The 16,723-nt window shown below is 47.9% G+C and overlaps 1 protein-coding gene across 1 annotated transcript in view; it reads left to right on the top strand.

Annotated features, from left to right (window-relative positions):
• Nucleotides 1-10,168: 10,168 nt before the first annotated feature.
• Nucleotides 10,169-16,723, top strand: part of cadm1b (cell adhesion molecule 1b) — a 123,423-nt gene continuing 116,868 nt past the window's right edge. Inside the window, 1 exon segment of the mRNA XM_030337463.1 lies at nucleotides 10,169-10,364. Within this exon segment, the coding sequence (XP_030193323.1) occupies nucleotides 10,286-10,364 (79 nt within the window). The 5' untranslated portion in view covers nucleotides 10,169-10,285.

Below are 16,723 nucleotides of genomic sequence, written 5' to 3'. Positions count from 1 at the left end.
GCCTTTGTGCTGGTCTGACATAACGAATAGGGGGAGCAGAGAGCTGCAACCCTGCTGCCCTATAGCTGCACGTAACACCAGGCTCCAGCAGATCAGGTGAACGCTGCAATGAACGGTTGAACACAGTTCAACAGGTAAGGTCTGAGGAGGAAATGTACGGTAGATTGCTGAGTTATTATATATAACCATGGCTGGTACCACTACCACTTCTGCTACTTATTTGTACTAATTTTAATTTGTACCTATCTTTATTATCTTGTATTGTTGCTGCTTAATAATTGTATTCTTGTGTGCTAGTACAATAAGATGTAATAAAATAAATTCGTAGTCTGATTATGATTATTCAGAGTGTGTTTTCCTTCATCCACAGAAGAAGGATAAAGCCTCCCCCCATCCCCGCCACAACCCTAAGCCCAACCTATTGTGTGTTGTACGTCCTTGTACTTAAAAATAGTACTTGTCATTGTGTAGCATCTTATCATTGTTGTATGGGAATTGCTTAACCTAGCAAAAGTAAAAGCTTGGCACTTGGTTCTATGAACATCCTTACTGTACCGACAGACCTATAGGCCTATTGTTTCTCTTTCTTCTGACAAATTAATTTAAGTTAAGTAATTTTCGATAAAAGCGTCTTCTGAATGCCCTAGAGATTTAAATGTGAATGCAACGAGAAGGAGGACCGTTGTTTGTTTTTGGCTATTGTCATAGGCGTCGATTATGCCGGGGACGTGTCCCCACCAGATTTCGTCAAGATCAATTTTCCCGCCACATAAAAATCGAGTTGAATTATTATGGATTATTCTAATTAATTTAAGAATGCTCGATTCTGATTGGCTGGGAGGGGTGCATTAATCCGGCATATTGCCCGCTGATTTGTCGGTTCTACTTGCTGCTGACTGAGCACAGTAGATCAATACGCCGCTTGTATCGTTTTCTATCACATACATTTCAAACATGAGGTCCATTGTAAAAATAAACCTTGTTTAAAAAAGTTTCTAAAATGTGTCGGAAATCTATCAGAGGGTCAGATGAACTTAAACAGAGTATACATTTAATAAGCATGCAGTACGAATAATAAAAAGGCTAATTATTAAAGTATTAGAATTGTTTTATTATGTTGGCCGGCGAAAAGTAGAATAAACTGACTAATCAAGGTTACCGCCTTCATTAGTCCGGAAGGTTACCGGTAGCCGTCCACGAGCCAGGCATATCAAACTGTTTATTGCCCTGCCTCTCGGTGATTATTCCTTACTTATTACACGGGTCTTCTCAATGCCGTGTAACCCTCCGTTCACTTGCAAGGGCTCTTCACAACTTCCAGCTAAGTATAATTGAACGCTGTCAAGGAAAACAAAGGACCTTTTGCCTATAATGACGTTTTTGGTAACACTCCTCAAGTAGTCCGGTAACTTTTCAACCCCAGCGTCTTCGGTTGCTAAGCGGCGTCAACGTCTTTGGCAGACTATTTCTCTGCTGATCAACCCTACGAATGCTGGTAACAAATAGATTGAAAGACACACCATGTGAAGTCATTTCGTTTTGGCAAGTAGCCATTACTAATAACACCAATACTCTTTGGCTGGGATGATGAGGCATCAGACAATCAAGTCATTTTAGCCTGAATACATAGGTAAAAAGCACCAGAGCAGGTTGCTAGTACCATGGACAGTAGGCTATCAGAACGATAACCTGTTGAACTAAATGGATGTGGTAGGCTACACCACGGGATGCATCTGCAGACCACTGCCACATAAATAAACAACCCAGTCGCCAAGAAAAAACGTCGACGGTGTACGTTTCCATGAACACTGGATACGTAGCATTTCAACGTAAAAAATAGCGTGTTATACCTACAGTATCCACGTGTGCTGCTGTGGAGGCGGGTTTCGGGGTTTGGGTTTCACGGCTTTCGCGGCAAATTGTGGACACGATTGTTTAGGGGGGGGGGGGGGGGGGGAGACTGTTGTTGACCGGGGAGGGGGGGGGGGGGGGGGAGACAGGATTGTAGGGGGGGGGGGGGGGGCCACGTTTGTTGAGGGGGGGGGGGGAGACACGTTTGTAGGGGGGGGGGCACGCTCGACAACGACAGTTGGTTTTTATTGAACGCTCGACAACGAGAGTTGGTTTTTATTGAACGAGACTTCAACACGGAACAGCTGCACGAAACGATGGTCACGTCACTCTCGGTGACGGTGTCGACAATAATGAACACACGAACAATGTTAATAGAACAACACACAACCACATAACATCCCGAACCCATTAACCCCACTTAATCCTAACAATAAAACAAGTTAACAAAAGCCCCATTTGCCAACTGAGAACCCCAATTCCCAGAATCCCCCGCGGCTCCGGAACACGGCGTAGCTTATATTAATCTTTATTATCTGAATGGGAAATGCAATATTTTAGGACAGATACACCATTAAACGCGTTTCTAATGACATTTCTAGCGAGAAATTTACATTTTCCTTACATAATCTTCAGTCAGTGAATGTGTATGATCTTTATTAATCTTTATTATCTGAATGGGAAATGCAATATTTTAGGACCGATTCACCATTAAACGTGTTTCTAATAACTAGCGAGAAATATACTTTTTACTTGCATAATCTTCAGTCAGTGATTGTGTCTGATCTTTAGTTTTATAGTTATTAGGATTTGATCGGCTCGCTCGCATGTTTCAACGACGTCAGGTTGCTTTCGCTAAGCTAGCAGCTCACGTGCTTCCTGCGTTTGTGTTATTAAACTGTTACTTTGTGTAACTTTTAATGATATCATCTTGTTAGAAACACATATCTGAGAGCCAACCCAGTCGCCAAAAGCATACCTACGTTGACAGTGTACGTTTCGTGAACACTGGATTACGTCGCATTTCAACATAAAATAGCGTGTTATACACACACACACACGCACGCACACGCACAGACACACACACACAAGCACACACAAGCACACACACGCACGCACAGACACACAGACACAGACACACACACACACACACACACACACACGCACACGGTGCATTTCGCTGCTAAAACAACAACAAAAAAATATTCCCTCAAATATTATTACTTCCAAAACGTTGGCCAAAATGGCCAATAATATCATTTTTTATTTGGGATGCTTCTAGGACATTTTGGGTGGATTTTGAACGGTATGTGGGGGGCACGTTTTTTGCAGGACCTGGCAACCCTGCGCTGTTGCCCGAGATCTGGATCCAACCCGGCGTGGTGCCGTCTCCTTTTGACCTTTTGACCCCAGACTTCTGGGGGAATAGCTGAATCAATTCATTAGTCAATCAGAAGCATGTAAATACCTTCCCGGTGGCGTAAGAGGACGAACAAGGTGTCCTTCAACATCTACGCTTCCAGGCGATTGCAACGGTGCCACACATGAGCATATTCGAACATGTTTAATGGTAGTAATTAGCTGTCGAAATTGGAGGCCTTAATCAATACCGAGCAGCTATTGATTTGCTTCCCGATAAAGATTTGTCACAAATGACATGTTATTTAGCATCTACACGTTGAGCTGAGTCCAATGACACCAAGAACGACACTCTAGCTAATGGTAACATGTATTTTACATGGTACACCTAGGTCTAGGACATGATCTCGGTGTAGCAAGAGGCCGAGCTTGATCTCATTGGACTCAGCTTAACATGTAGATGCTAATTAACATGTAATTTGTCAAAAATCTCCATCGGGAAGCAAATCTATAGCTGGTCATTATTGATAAAGGCCTCCAAAATCAACAGCTAATTACTACCCCGAAACATATTCAAATATGATCATGTGTGGCACTGTTGCAATCGTCTCGAAACGTAGATGTCAAAGGACACCTTGTTTGCTCTGTTGCACCACCGGGAAGATATTTTCATACTTCTAATGGATTGATTCATATTTTAAGGTTCTCGGAGTGAGACTTTAAGTGGCTGCAGCAGAAGTGTTGAGACGAAAGATGATATCAAGAGATTTATAGAATATTCCCATTCACATTATGATTCTTCGTCGTAACATCCGACCAAACATCCTTTACAATCACAGAGCGAAGATTATGAAAGTCCAGGCTCAGCAAGTGCTCCATCTCGTTGCACCTGCACCCAGCGGCTCGCTTGCAAGATTTTGGCCTGAAGTTCTTCCCAGACCTATACCCTAACAGTCCAATATGCATATCTGAGAATCAGGCCTCTCTTCAATAATGACAAAATGTAATGAGAGAAATACAGATTCACTTTTTGTTATCTCATAAGCGGCGTGGTGCCGGCTCCTTTTGACCTTTTGACCCCAGACTTCAAAGACGTGGCCACAGGCCAGCGGTGTCTACACACATTAAGCCACAAATGTACACCTCCATCCCACAAAATATGGGGCCTAGAAACTAACCTCTGTCTTATGTACATTGACTGTACTGTTGGAGATCACGCCCCTTTTCCAGCCTTTTCGAGATAGCTAGGGATGCTAAAATGTTGACACACATTTCCCGGGGCCCCGAGAACGACATATGCAAGATTTGTAGTTCTAGCCCATAGAGAAAAAAAGTTTTCCCAAATGGACTGTCATTTGGACAAAGCCCCTTCAGAAGTGTTGCCTGCGAGACCTAATGTGGTTCAGAATGTGGTGGAAAAAAAGTTTTTGAGATAGGAAGGTCCTACCGCCCTGAAATTTGAATACCATATTCTAGGGCCTAACTGGGACCCCCGCACCGAAACTTGGCCCGGTCGGACCCCGAGTGCAGGAAGGGGGGGCCTGGACTTTCATAATCTTCGCTCTGTGAATGTAAAGGATGTTTGGTCGGATGTTACGACGAAGAATCATAATGTGAATGGGAATATTCTATAAATCTCTTGATATCATCTTTCGTCTCAACACTTCTGCTTCAGCCACTTAAAGTCTCACTCCGAGAACCTTAAAATATGAATCAATCCATTAGAAGTATGAAAATATCTTCCCGGTGGTGCAACAGAGCAAACAAGGTGTCCTTTGACATCTACGTTTCGAGACGATTGCAACAGTGCCACACATGATCATATTTGAATATGTTTCGGGGTAGTGATTAGCTGTCGATTTTGGAGGCCTTTATCAATAATGACCAGCTATAGATTTGCTTCCCGATGGAGATTTTTGACAAATTACATGTTAATTAGCATCTACACGTTAAGCTGAGTCCAATGAGATCAAGTTCGGCCTCTTGCTACACCGAGATCATGTCCTAGACCTAGGTGTACCATGTAAAATACATGTTACCATTAGCTAGAGTGTCGTTCTTGGTGTCATTGGACTCAGCTCAACGTGTAGATGCTAAATAACATGTCATTTGTGACAAATCTTTACCTGGAAGCAAATCAATAGCTGCTCAGTATTGATTAAGGCCTCGAATTTCGACAGCTAATTACTACCATTAAACATGTTTGAATATGCTCATGTGTGGCACCGTTGCAATCGCCTGGAAGCGTAGATGTTGAAGGACACCTTGTTCGTCCTCTTACGCCACCGGGAAGATATTTACATGCTTCTGATTGACTAATGAATTGATTCAGCTAATCCCCCAGAAGTCTGGGGTCAAAAGGTCAAAAGGAGACGGCACCACGCCGGGGTGGATCCAGATCTCGGGCAACAGCGCAGGGTTGCCAGGTCCTGCAAAAAACGTGCCCCCCACATACCGTTCAAAATCCACCCAAAATGTCCTAGAAGCATCCCAAATAAAAAATGATATTATTGGCCATTTTGGCCAACGTTTTGGAAGTAATAATATTTGAGGGAATATTTTTTTGTTGTTGTTTTAGCAGCGAAATGCACCGTGTGCGTGTGTGTGTGTGTGTGTGTGTGTGTGTCTGTGTCTGTGTGTCTGTGCGTGCGTGTGTGTGCTTGTGTGTGCTTGTGTGTGTGTGTCTGTGCGTGTGCGTGCGTGTGTGTGTGTGTATAACACGCTATTTTATGTTGAAATGCGAAGTAATCCAGTGTTCACGAAACGTACACTGTCAACGTAGGTATGCTTTTGGCGACTGGGTTGGCTCTCAGATATACGTGTTTCTAACAAGATGATATCATTAAAAGTTACACAAAGTAACAGTTTAATAACACAAACGTAGGAAGCACGTGAGCTGCTAGTTTAGCGAAAGCAACCTGACGTCGTTGAAACATGCGAGCGAGCCGATCAAATCCTAATAACTATAAAACTAAGGATCAGACACAATCACTGACTGAAGATTATGCAAGTAAAAAGTATATTTCTCGCTAGAAATGTTATTAGAAACACGTTTAACGGTGAATCGGTCCTAAAATATTGCATTTCCCATTCAGATAATAAAGATTAATAAAGATCATACACATTCACTGACTGAAGATTATGTAAGGAAAATGTACATTTCTCGCTAGAAATGTCATTAGGAACGCGTTTAATGGTGTATCTGTCCTAAAATATTGCATTTCCCATTCAGATAATAAAGATTAATATAAGCTACGCCGTGTTCCGGAGCCGCGGGGCATTCTGGGAATTGGGGTTCTCAGTTGACAAATGGGGCTTTTGTTAACTTGTTTTGTTGTTAGGGTTAAGTGGGGTTAATGGGTTCGGGATGTTATGTGGTTGTGTGTTGTTCTATTAACATTGTTCGTGTGTTCATTATTGTCGACACCGTCACCGAGAGTGACGTGACCATCGTTTCGTGCAGCTGTTCCGTGTTGAAGTCTCGTTCAATAAAAACCAACTCTCGTTGTCGAGCGTTCAATAAAACCAACTCTCGTTGTCGAGCGTGCCCCCCCCCCTACAAACGTGTCTCCCCCCCCCTCAACAAACGTGTCCCCCCCCCCCCCCCCCCTTCAACTAACGTGTCCCCCCCCCCTACAATTGTGTGTCCCCCCCCCCCCCCCTCAACAAACGTGTCTCCCCCCCCCCCCCCCCCCCCCCTCCCCGGTCAACAACAGTCTCCCCCCCCCCCCTAAACAATCGTGTCCACAATTTGCCGCGAAAGCCGTGAAACCCAAACCCCGAAACCCGCCTCCACAGCAGCACACGTGGATACTGTAGGTATAACACGCTATTTTTTACGTTGAAATGCTACGTATCCAGTGTTCATGGAAACGTACACCGTCAACGTTTTTTCTTGGCGACTGGGTTGAAATAAAGGTTCCGCTATTTACTGCTTAAGATTTGCTGGTGCTGTGGCGAGGTCTTTTGTGTTTTTTGCTCTCAAGTGGTCGGCTGTTTTAACTTGCAATTGATAGTCGGTGGAGTCAGTCTCTTGTTGACACAAAGTGACTTTTGGTCATTCTTGCTTTGCTTGAATTCTGGAATAATTGTGGGGGGGGGGGAGTGCATGAGTTTTGGTCAGAATGCCTGATGTAGGCTAGTTTTGATGGAATACGTCTTTGTCAGGGTGTGGGTGTCTCCCTGTGTTTCCCTCCTGTGTTGATTGCTGTTCCCTCCCCTAATGTGTCTCAGCTGTTCCTCGTTGTGTTTGTTATTTAAGCCCTCGTCTTTCCTTTGTTCGTTGTGCTGTCATTGTGGTTTGCTGTGGTTAGTGTTGGTTGTTAGTCCTGCGTGTTCCGTGTTCCTTGTTCCCTCTCGAGTTCCCTGTTGTCTCCCGAGTTCCCTGATTCCTGTGCCTAGCCTTTAGGTTGGATTAAAGTGCCGTTTTCCTCAATACCGTCTGCGTTTGGGTCCTACCTGCCTGCACCTCCAGCTCTCCTTAACAGAATGACAGCACCACGATGGGACCCAGCGGACGCTCAATTTGACCGTAAGTTGGAGGATTTACTAGCCAGAATAAATAAGACAATGGAGCGCTGGGAGGGTTTGGGGAACCACCCGGTTCCTCCTGGTACTCCAGCTCCCGCACTGACTCCGGTCCCCGAGCCCTGTCCGGTTCCTGAGCCCACTCCTCGCCTTCCAGAGTGGTACCGGCCTCGTCACCTGCTTGAGGTGGTCCGTCCTCCGCTCCTGCCTCAGGGGGCCCGCCCCCTGCTCCTTCCAGAGGGGTACCGGCCTCTGCTTCCACCGGAGGGGGTCCGCCCTCCAGACCGTCCAGGGGAGGCACGCCCTCTACCTGGCCTTCCACCAGAGGGGACACGCCCTCTGCCTGGCCTTCCACCAGAGGGGACCCGCCCTCTGCCTGGCCTTCCACCAGAGGGGACCCGCCCTCTGCCTGGCCCTCCTCCTGAGGAGACCCGCCCTCTACCTGGCCTGCCTCCTGAGGGGACCCGCCCTCTACCTGGCCTGCCTCCTGAGGGGACCCGCCCTCTGCCTGGCCTTCCACCAGAGGGGACCCGCCCTCTGCCTGGCCTTCCACCAGAGGGGACCCGCCCTCTGCCTGGCCTTCCACCAGAGGGGACCCGCCCTCTGCCTGGCCTGCCTCCTGAGGGGACCCGCCCTCTACCTGGCCTGCCTCCTGAGGGGACCCGCCCTCTACCTGGCCTTCCTCCTGAGGGGACCCGCCCTCTACCTGGCCTTCCTCTTGAGGGGACCCGCCCTCTACCTGGCCTTCCTCTTGAGGGGACCCGCCCTCTACCTCGCCTTCGCCGGCCTCCTGAAGGGTTCCGCCTTCACCGCTGCCGGCCTTCTGAGGGGGTTCTGTGCCACTGCAGGTCTCCTGAGGGACTGAGCCCTCTTCGTCCTTGCCGCCGGCCTCCTGAAGGGTTCCGCCTTCACTCTGCCTCTGCTTGCCCCCCAGGCCGTCCGCCTGAGGCTCCCTGCCATGCCCTGGGGCAGTTTTCTGGACGCCCGCCTGACGTCCCTCGGCTCTGCCGCAGTCCATTTTTTTTGATTCCCCCCTCCTGGCGCCCCTCCACCCACCCGTTTTGGGTTTGACTTTCTTTGTTTTTTGCTTGTCGTGGGTCGCCTGGGAGTCGACCCTTAAGGGGGGGGTACTGTCAGGGTGTGGGTGTCTCCCTGTGTTTCCCTCCTGTGTTGATTGCTGTTCCCTCCCCTAATGTGTCTCAGCTGTTCCTCGTGTTTGTTATTTAAGCCCTCGTCTTTCCTTTGTTCGTTGTGCTGTCATTGTGGTTTGCTGTGGTTAGTGTTGGTTGTTAGTCCTGCGTGTTCCGTGTTCCTTGTTCCCCCTCGAGTTCCCTGTTGTCTCCCGAGTTCCCTGATTCCTGTGCCTAGCCTTTAGGTTGGATTAAAGTGCCGTTTTCCTCAATACCGTCTGCGTTTGGGTCCTACCTGCCTGCACCTCCAGCTCTCCCTAACAGTCTTGTGAATTAAGAACAGCCAGCTCAAGATGCGATACAGCGTTCAGCTGTGCAATAATTTTTTTTTTTTCTTTTTCAATCTTGACGACTTTTGTAGTGCTGAGTGTAGCCACACGTTTGGCCCTTCTGAACTTAAACACACAGTTCATTTCCTTTGCTAGCTCCTCTTGTTTATGTTGTTAGCTTAGTCATATTGTGTCATGTTGTCAACATTGGATACATGGAGCAGAACATAGTGGGTCATATGTCCGATGCTTTTTGGAAACGTTTTCTCCATAAAACGTGCCAGACAGATTTTGTATACATTTTATTTCTTATCTACATGGGTATGCCGTCTTTCAGAACCTTTCATTACCGGCACCAAAGAGGGAAAAAAGAGTGCATCCTCATTGTACCCAGCACTTCTTAAAATACACTTCCGAATGCGTCTCGGTCCCCAGCACATTTCAAACCAAACTGACGCCCATGGCTATTGCCTTCTCTTCCAGATTAGCAGAAGTTGCGGCGGCGCTACACGGGGCCTAGGGGGCGCTGTGTGAGTGGCCACATAAAAACAGTGCGTCGCAATTACAACACGACCTCCCCAGAACTCTTGTTAGACTGAATGACAGCAGGATGCTCCAAACAAGTTCAATTAAAGAGCCCGTGGAGAGGCCACAGACAGAGAGACAGAGTGACTGATTGGAGATGAATAGGATATAGATGTTTTAAACTGAATGAAATGCACCAATGTGGAACTGTTGTGTCGCTATTAAATCCCAGTATGCCCAGTCAGAAAAACACGAATAAAAAAAGCAAAAAACTAAAAAAAAACGACACTCAACAATACTCTTTTGCTAATTGCGTAATACAATTGAGGTAAAAGGCGAGATCAAAAGACGTTCCAATAGGACGGTCGTCGCTCCACCAAGAACCTAAGTGCGCATGAATATGTAAAACAAGACAGGCATATGTGTTACCTTACAAAGGCACGCGGTTCAATAGGATACAGGCTTCCCCCACTAGAGCCCTCCCTCCTCCGCCCATCGCCAGTCTCTCCATCCCAGGCCGTCTCTAGGTGATGTAGCGCCGCCAGTCTCAAGCAGGTGTCCAACATGGCGACCACGGGGAGCGGATCTCTCTCTATTGCTCTCGCTGTTTTCCTCATCTCCTCCGCTACGTTTCTCCTCAAAGGTAAGTTTTGTGTGTGTATGTGTGTGTACGATGCAATGCAGAGATACCACACAACCACCACCAACTACGCCCGGAGACTGCGAAAAACAATAAGTTTAGTGCGTGCGTAACGGAGCTTTCCCTCCGAACTGAGCATCACTTTCTCGGGATTGTCAGTCAGCTGCTGGTGGTCGAACTGAGAGATAGCCTGTGTATTCATGTACATATGAATATATATAGATTGACGTTAATATACTTGCGCTTCTTTCGCTCGCCGTGGTGCGTGGTCTCCCGGAAGGAAAGATTGAGTCCAGCTGTTTGCTGTAAAACTACAGAATGCTGCACCGATACTGACACTAAAGTACTGAATAAGTGCGTCAGAATCGACCGAGCGGCACGGAAAGTGTCCCCTGTCACAGTGGGACTGAGATGCAGGGTTTAGACATCAGGATGATTGTGTCGGGGGGGTCGGATGGATGCACAGCGGACGGAACGGCGAAGGGAAAACATGTATTCTCCCCCTTTGCGTTTTATGGCTGATAAACCTTTCCGAGGGAAAGTGTGTTTTAACTGCAGACGACCACTCACACACCCCCAGCTGAGGAGAACATTAGAGTGACCAAAGCGTCCTCTTTATTTCAGGATGACTCTCTGAGAAACACGCAATGCAGTCCGTCTCGATGTGTCCTCTGCCCTCGGTGAGCGGAATCACACCAACATCCGCAGCCTGTGTGTGTGTGTGTGTGTGTGTGTGTGTGTGTGTGTGTGTGTGTGTGTGTGTGTGTGTGTGTGTGTGTGTGTGTGTGTGTGTTCCAGCCTGCAGTCTGTTCTTATGAGTTCAGGCTTCGTTCTTGTATCCATGCTGTCCTTCATGTGGACCGCGGTCCGACCGACAGTCCCGTTATCAAAGTGGATACCTTTATATATATATTTACATATGTATATGTATGCATGGGAGTGTGTGAGCGACTTATACAAACACAAACATCACCGGGATTGCGACTTGGTTCCAGCCGCCACGCATCATGGCTGGCGCTGCTTCGACGCATCTCTCAGACGGTTATCGCGTCGGTTAACGGCGTCTTTAACCCCCCCTCCCAGCCCCTCGGGCGGGGTGGAGCTGTCTCTTCTGTAGTCCGGGTGGAGGAAAAAGCAGAATATAAACTATAGAATCCCCCGACTACAGCATCCTCTTCCGTTTAAGGTTAATTGGTAAGAAAAAGGCACCAAGAAAAGTGGCCGGTGCAGCCGAGCGACGCGTCCCCCGACCGGGGCATCAACAGGTCTGCGCAGGGTGCAAAGTGCAAACGTTAACTCAGTGCACAAGAATAAGACTTCAACGTGTATTTCATAGCGATGGGAGGATATCGAAGCGTCTTTTGATTCGGAGTTGAATAAACTATGAAATAAAAAGGTGGAGCACGATGTAAAACAGTATTAAGCATATGCGTTTCTGGGACAATTATGGGCAGGCATGAGTCCAAGAGTGCGCCATCATCATATGCGCGTTGTTGCTTGGCGAACACACCGCGTATTGAGTGAACCGAGGTCTTTACATATGGCGCTCTATATCATAATGAAATCCCACTTCTTTGCCTAACCTTTACCCCGCATGCAGTCTATTCTAATCAATATCACCGGGCAAGTCCTCATATTTATTCCAATATGAAGGGCAAATAAAAGAGATATTGCTCGTTGAGCATGGCTGTTGACGAGGTTTTGTTTGTGTGTGTGTGTGTGTGTGTGTGTGTGTGTGTGTGTGTGTGTGTGTGTGTGTGTGTGTGTGTGTGTGTGTGTGTGTGTGTGTGTGTGTGTGTCCGTGCAGGTTCTTAATAATAAGGAAAATATATGTAATTGTGTTTTCTTTAGAGAAAGAAGGATCATTCAGATGACCATATTTCTCCTCAGCGTTAACACGAGTGCAAAGTTTATTTTTATACACTTTGATAAAAAAAAAAACACCCGACAAAACAATTTCACCCACTTCGCCTCCCACCTGCATCTTGCCCTTTGATGGCGGCCGCTTTGATGTGAAATATTTCTGGATGTTGCATAATCCTGCACTTATTGTCAGCGTGAGCACATTGATCATGAGTGATTGATGCTGAAGTGGATCGATACGAGCTGCCATGACGCCCGGGGGCAGCGCGAGACGGGAGTGCGTTTCAAAGAAACAAAGGAAACGCGTTCACACATCACAGTGCTTACGGTGGCTGCCTGGCAAATTACACCCTGAGTGATGTGAGGAGACGTGGGGCTAGTGACGTAAAACGCTTCAAAATAAACCGACATTCCGATGTTGTAGGTGTGTGTGTGTGTGTGTGTGTGTGTGTGTGTGTGTGTGTGTGTGTGTGTGTGTGTGTGTGTGTGTGTGTGTGTGTGTGTGTGTGTGGGTACACATGAACACTCATGTGTGTACATGTGTGTAAGTGAATACGTGTTGACCTATGTTAGTGTGTGTGTGTGTTTATACGTGTGCACCTGTGTGTGTTTGTATGTGTGTGAGTGTGAGTATTTGTGAGTTTGTTTGTGTATATGTATGGTGTACACATTAATACGTGTGTGTGTTTGTTTGTGTGCGTGTGTGTGTCTGTGCGTGCACCTGTGCGTGTTCCCTCACAGCAGCAGCCCATGCTCTGGTAGTCTAGTTGAACGTCTGCACTCTGTGTTAGTGAGATCTATGCTCGGAAGGTATTGGCCTGGCGTTATTAATACACGTGCTATTAGCTTGTGGGGTGTGTGTGCGCTTTTGACTCAGGCTCTGTTGCCAGTGTAATACATGGGGCTGGTAACGTGCTTCACACTCATCTACCGCTGACGCCAAGAGCTCACGGCAGAGGCATTAGGAGCAGCACACAATCACACATCTGTGCTTCTCCGCTGGTGCACCGCGGCCGCGGCTCCGCGGCACCTCGCTCTATCTCGGCCCAGCATCACACTTAACATGTTTCCAGTTAAATTTAATACGCTACTTAATGGGCCATTGATAGGTGCCTGCTTGTAAAGTATTTCACAGGCTCCCCCCATTGAGGTCCCCACAGTATGTCATTTGTAACAATAATACGCTGGTTCTATTTAAGGAACGGGGGAACGTATTGCTCGTTAAATGTACATTAAAGCCAGCTTAATAAGCATGGGCCCTAATTGCAAGATAATGCATGGCACTACTTTATGCGGTGGCAGCAGCTAATCTCGCTGGTGGGAGGAGAGTGAATTGGCAGGACTTATCAATTAAACACAGGGAGTTATATACGCCGTGGAGTCGCCGGTAGCATCTGTAGAAAGCAGCACTCTATGTCTGATTTATGATTATCATTCCACTAAAGACATAACAGCCCCGGGCTGTGTAGTTCTGTGCCCCCTTATTTTGACCTAATTGGTGTGTGTGTGTGTGTGTGTGGGGGGGGGGGGGAGGATGGGTGGTTGTGTGTGTGTGTGAGTGTCTGTGTTTGTGTGTGTATGTGTGTGTGTGTTTGTATTGTGATGGAGCAGGGGGGGGGGGTGTTTGCGTGTACAGGGGTGTGTTTGTGTGTGGGAGGAGGGGTGTGTTTGTGTGTGTTTGTATGTGTGTGTGTGTGTGTGTGTCTGTGTGTGTGTGTGTGTGTTGGGGTGTGTTTGTGTGTGTGTGTGTGTGTGTGTGTGTGTGTGTGTGTGTGTGTGTGTGAGAGTGTGTGAGTGTGTGTGTCTGTGTGAGCATGGGTGTTTGTGTGTGTATATGTATGTGTGTGTGTGTGTGTGTGAGTGTCTGTCTTTGTGTGTGTGTATGTGTGTGTGTGTGTGTGTATGTGTGTGTGTGTGTGTGTGTGTGTGTGTGTGTGTGTGTGTGTGTGTGTGTGTGTGTGTGTGTGTGTGTGTGTGTGTGTGTGTGTGTGTGTTTGTATCGTGATGGAGCAGGGGGGGGTGTTTGCGTGTACAGGGGTGTGTTTGTGTGTGGGAGGAGGGGTGTGTGTGTGTGTGTTTGTGTGTGTGTGTGTGTGTGTGTGTGTGTGTATGAGTGTGTGCTTGTGTGTGTCTGTGTGAGCATGGGTGTTTGTGTGTGTGTATGTTTGTGTGTTTGTGTGTGAGGATGGGCGTATGTGTGTGTGCGTGTGTGTGGGGGTGTGTGTGTTTGTGTGCGTGGGATGTGTGTGTTTGAGGATGGGTGTTTAGTGATATGATGGAGCGGGGGGGTGAGTTTGTGTGTCAAGGGGTGTGTTTGTGTGCGGGTGTGTGAGGGTGAATGAGAGTGTGTGTGTGCGTGATGGCCCGACAATATAATAGCCTGTATATGGAATGTCGGCTATGCAAATTAAGGCCATGTGACTTTCTCTTCCTGTGGGTTCTCACCACTCGTACTTCAGTTTGGTTCAGGGCGATCCAAACAGCAGAGAAATCACGCAATGAAAGTCGACGCACAACTTCATGCAATGAAACAAAAAAAATGTCCCTCCTCTCTTTGCCTGGAGAAAAACTCCTTGACGAAAATCGAACAGAAAAATAAGCGTCAGAAGGACATGGCAGCCATTGAGGTGTTGAATAGGAAGATTACGGAGTGGAGTTTGTCCTTTGCGAGACAAAGGTTGGGGGGGTTGATATAGTAACAAGTTGCTTGTGAAAGGCTGTGATGGAAGCGGTTTGGGTGAAGTATTTCTATCTCTGACCTTGTATTATTTCCACTCTTTGGAACACGTTAATGTTTTTCCTTCGTAGTTCACCACGCAGTGCAAGGATTTCTTCTTCACACATTCACGCGTGGACACACACACGCCCACCGACACACACCCACACACACAGGCACACATACACACCCACACACACCCACACACACAGGCACACATACACACCCACACACACTGGCATACACACATGCACACATACTGGCACGCATACACACACAGGCACACACCCGCCCCCACACACACACACACACACACACACACACACACACACACACACACACACACACACGCGCACACACGCACACAGGCACCCACCCACACACACACAAACCTTCACACACCCACTGGGTACATAGAGGCCTTGGGTTTCCAAAAGGCAGGAAGGGCATTACATCCACTAAAAGACGAAGCTGCTGTTGACTTACTCCTCGCCCTGACTCATGTCCTCGCGCTGGAGCGCTTAAGAGCGCAGGTCTCTGGGCTGCGTGGGGAATGGGAGGAATGTATGCGGCACTACCGCCACACAGATGACACACCAAGGACGGAGAGGGGGGGGATGTCATTACACTGAGATGTAGTAAACAGACAATTAGGAGCGGGAGACAAATGCCAGACCCCTTTTGGTGTTTGTTGGGGCGGAAGCCTCCATTCATTCATGTCAGCGCGGCGCTGCCGGTAATGAGCGAGGTAGACGGTGTGTCCCGGTATGAATATGACATTGTTCTCCGTGTTCCCGGGAGCCGAGCGAACCCTCGGACAGGGAACGCTCCGCGCCGCAATCAAGTCTATGATGAGAAAAAATGGAAATGGGATGTGTGGTGATTTTGATTCTCTTTGTGTTTGTGTGTGTGTGTGTGTGTGTGTGTGTGTGTGTGTGTGTGTGTGTGTGTGTGTGTGTGTGTCTCTGTGTGTGTGTAGGTGGTTGTGTGTACGGTGTGTGTGTGTGTGTGTGTAGGTGTGTGTGTTGGGGTATGTGTGTGGGTGTAGGTGTGTGTCGTGTTTGTGTGTGTGTGTGGGTATGTGTGTACGGTTTGTGTGTGTGTCTGCTGTGTGTGTGTTTGTGTGTGTGTGTGTGTGTGTGTGTGTGTGTGTGTGTGTGTGTGTGTGTGTGTGGATCTATGTCTGCGTCTGTGTCTGTGTGTGTATGTGTGTGTGTGTTTTTTCATTTTTGGGGGGGGCGGGGCAGGGTTTCAAAGGGGGCAGCGAGTGCACATTAGCAAGGCTGATGGAGCAATCACAAGGCGGCATTAAGATGGCCCTGGACCAATCACAGCCCGGCAGAATAAAATAAAATGGACGAGCTGCATGGACTTAATCCACGGACGGTAGCGCAGCGGTCGGTCGCTTTCACCATATGGTGACGCAGCGCTGACCCCACACAGCTCCCCGCCAGCCACACAGCGGAAACCCCGGCAATCACGCACTTGTGTGCGCCCCACTCCTGTTTTTTGCATTTTTGGCAGATCATGATAAAATAACGATTTTGCCAAACGGTGAGAGATGAGTAGCATGAGTGAGAGCCAACATTTAAACCATGAACACAACACACCCAGTCGTCATTAGAAAGAAACAACCCCTCAGCGTTTAGCCTTTAGAAAGTGGCAGGATGGCCGGTCGATGCTGTCCTTTAACGAGGGGTCCACTGATCGATACCCCCCCTCGCCCATCCTTCCGCTCTGGGCTGCGGCGGCGGCGGCCGCCAGCTGACTGGCTGTTAGGCCG

This window comes from Gadus morhua, chromosome 16, assembly GCF_902167405.1.
Source record: "Gadus morhua chromosome 16, gadMor3.0, whole genome shotgun sequence".
Lineage (NCBI taxonomy): Eukaryota > Metazoa > Chordata > Actinopteri > Gadiformes > Gadidae > Gadus > Gadus morhua.
Note: the sequence above shows the minus strand (reverse complement) of the source record. Positions and strands in the feature narration are given on the sequence as shown.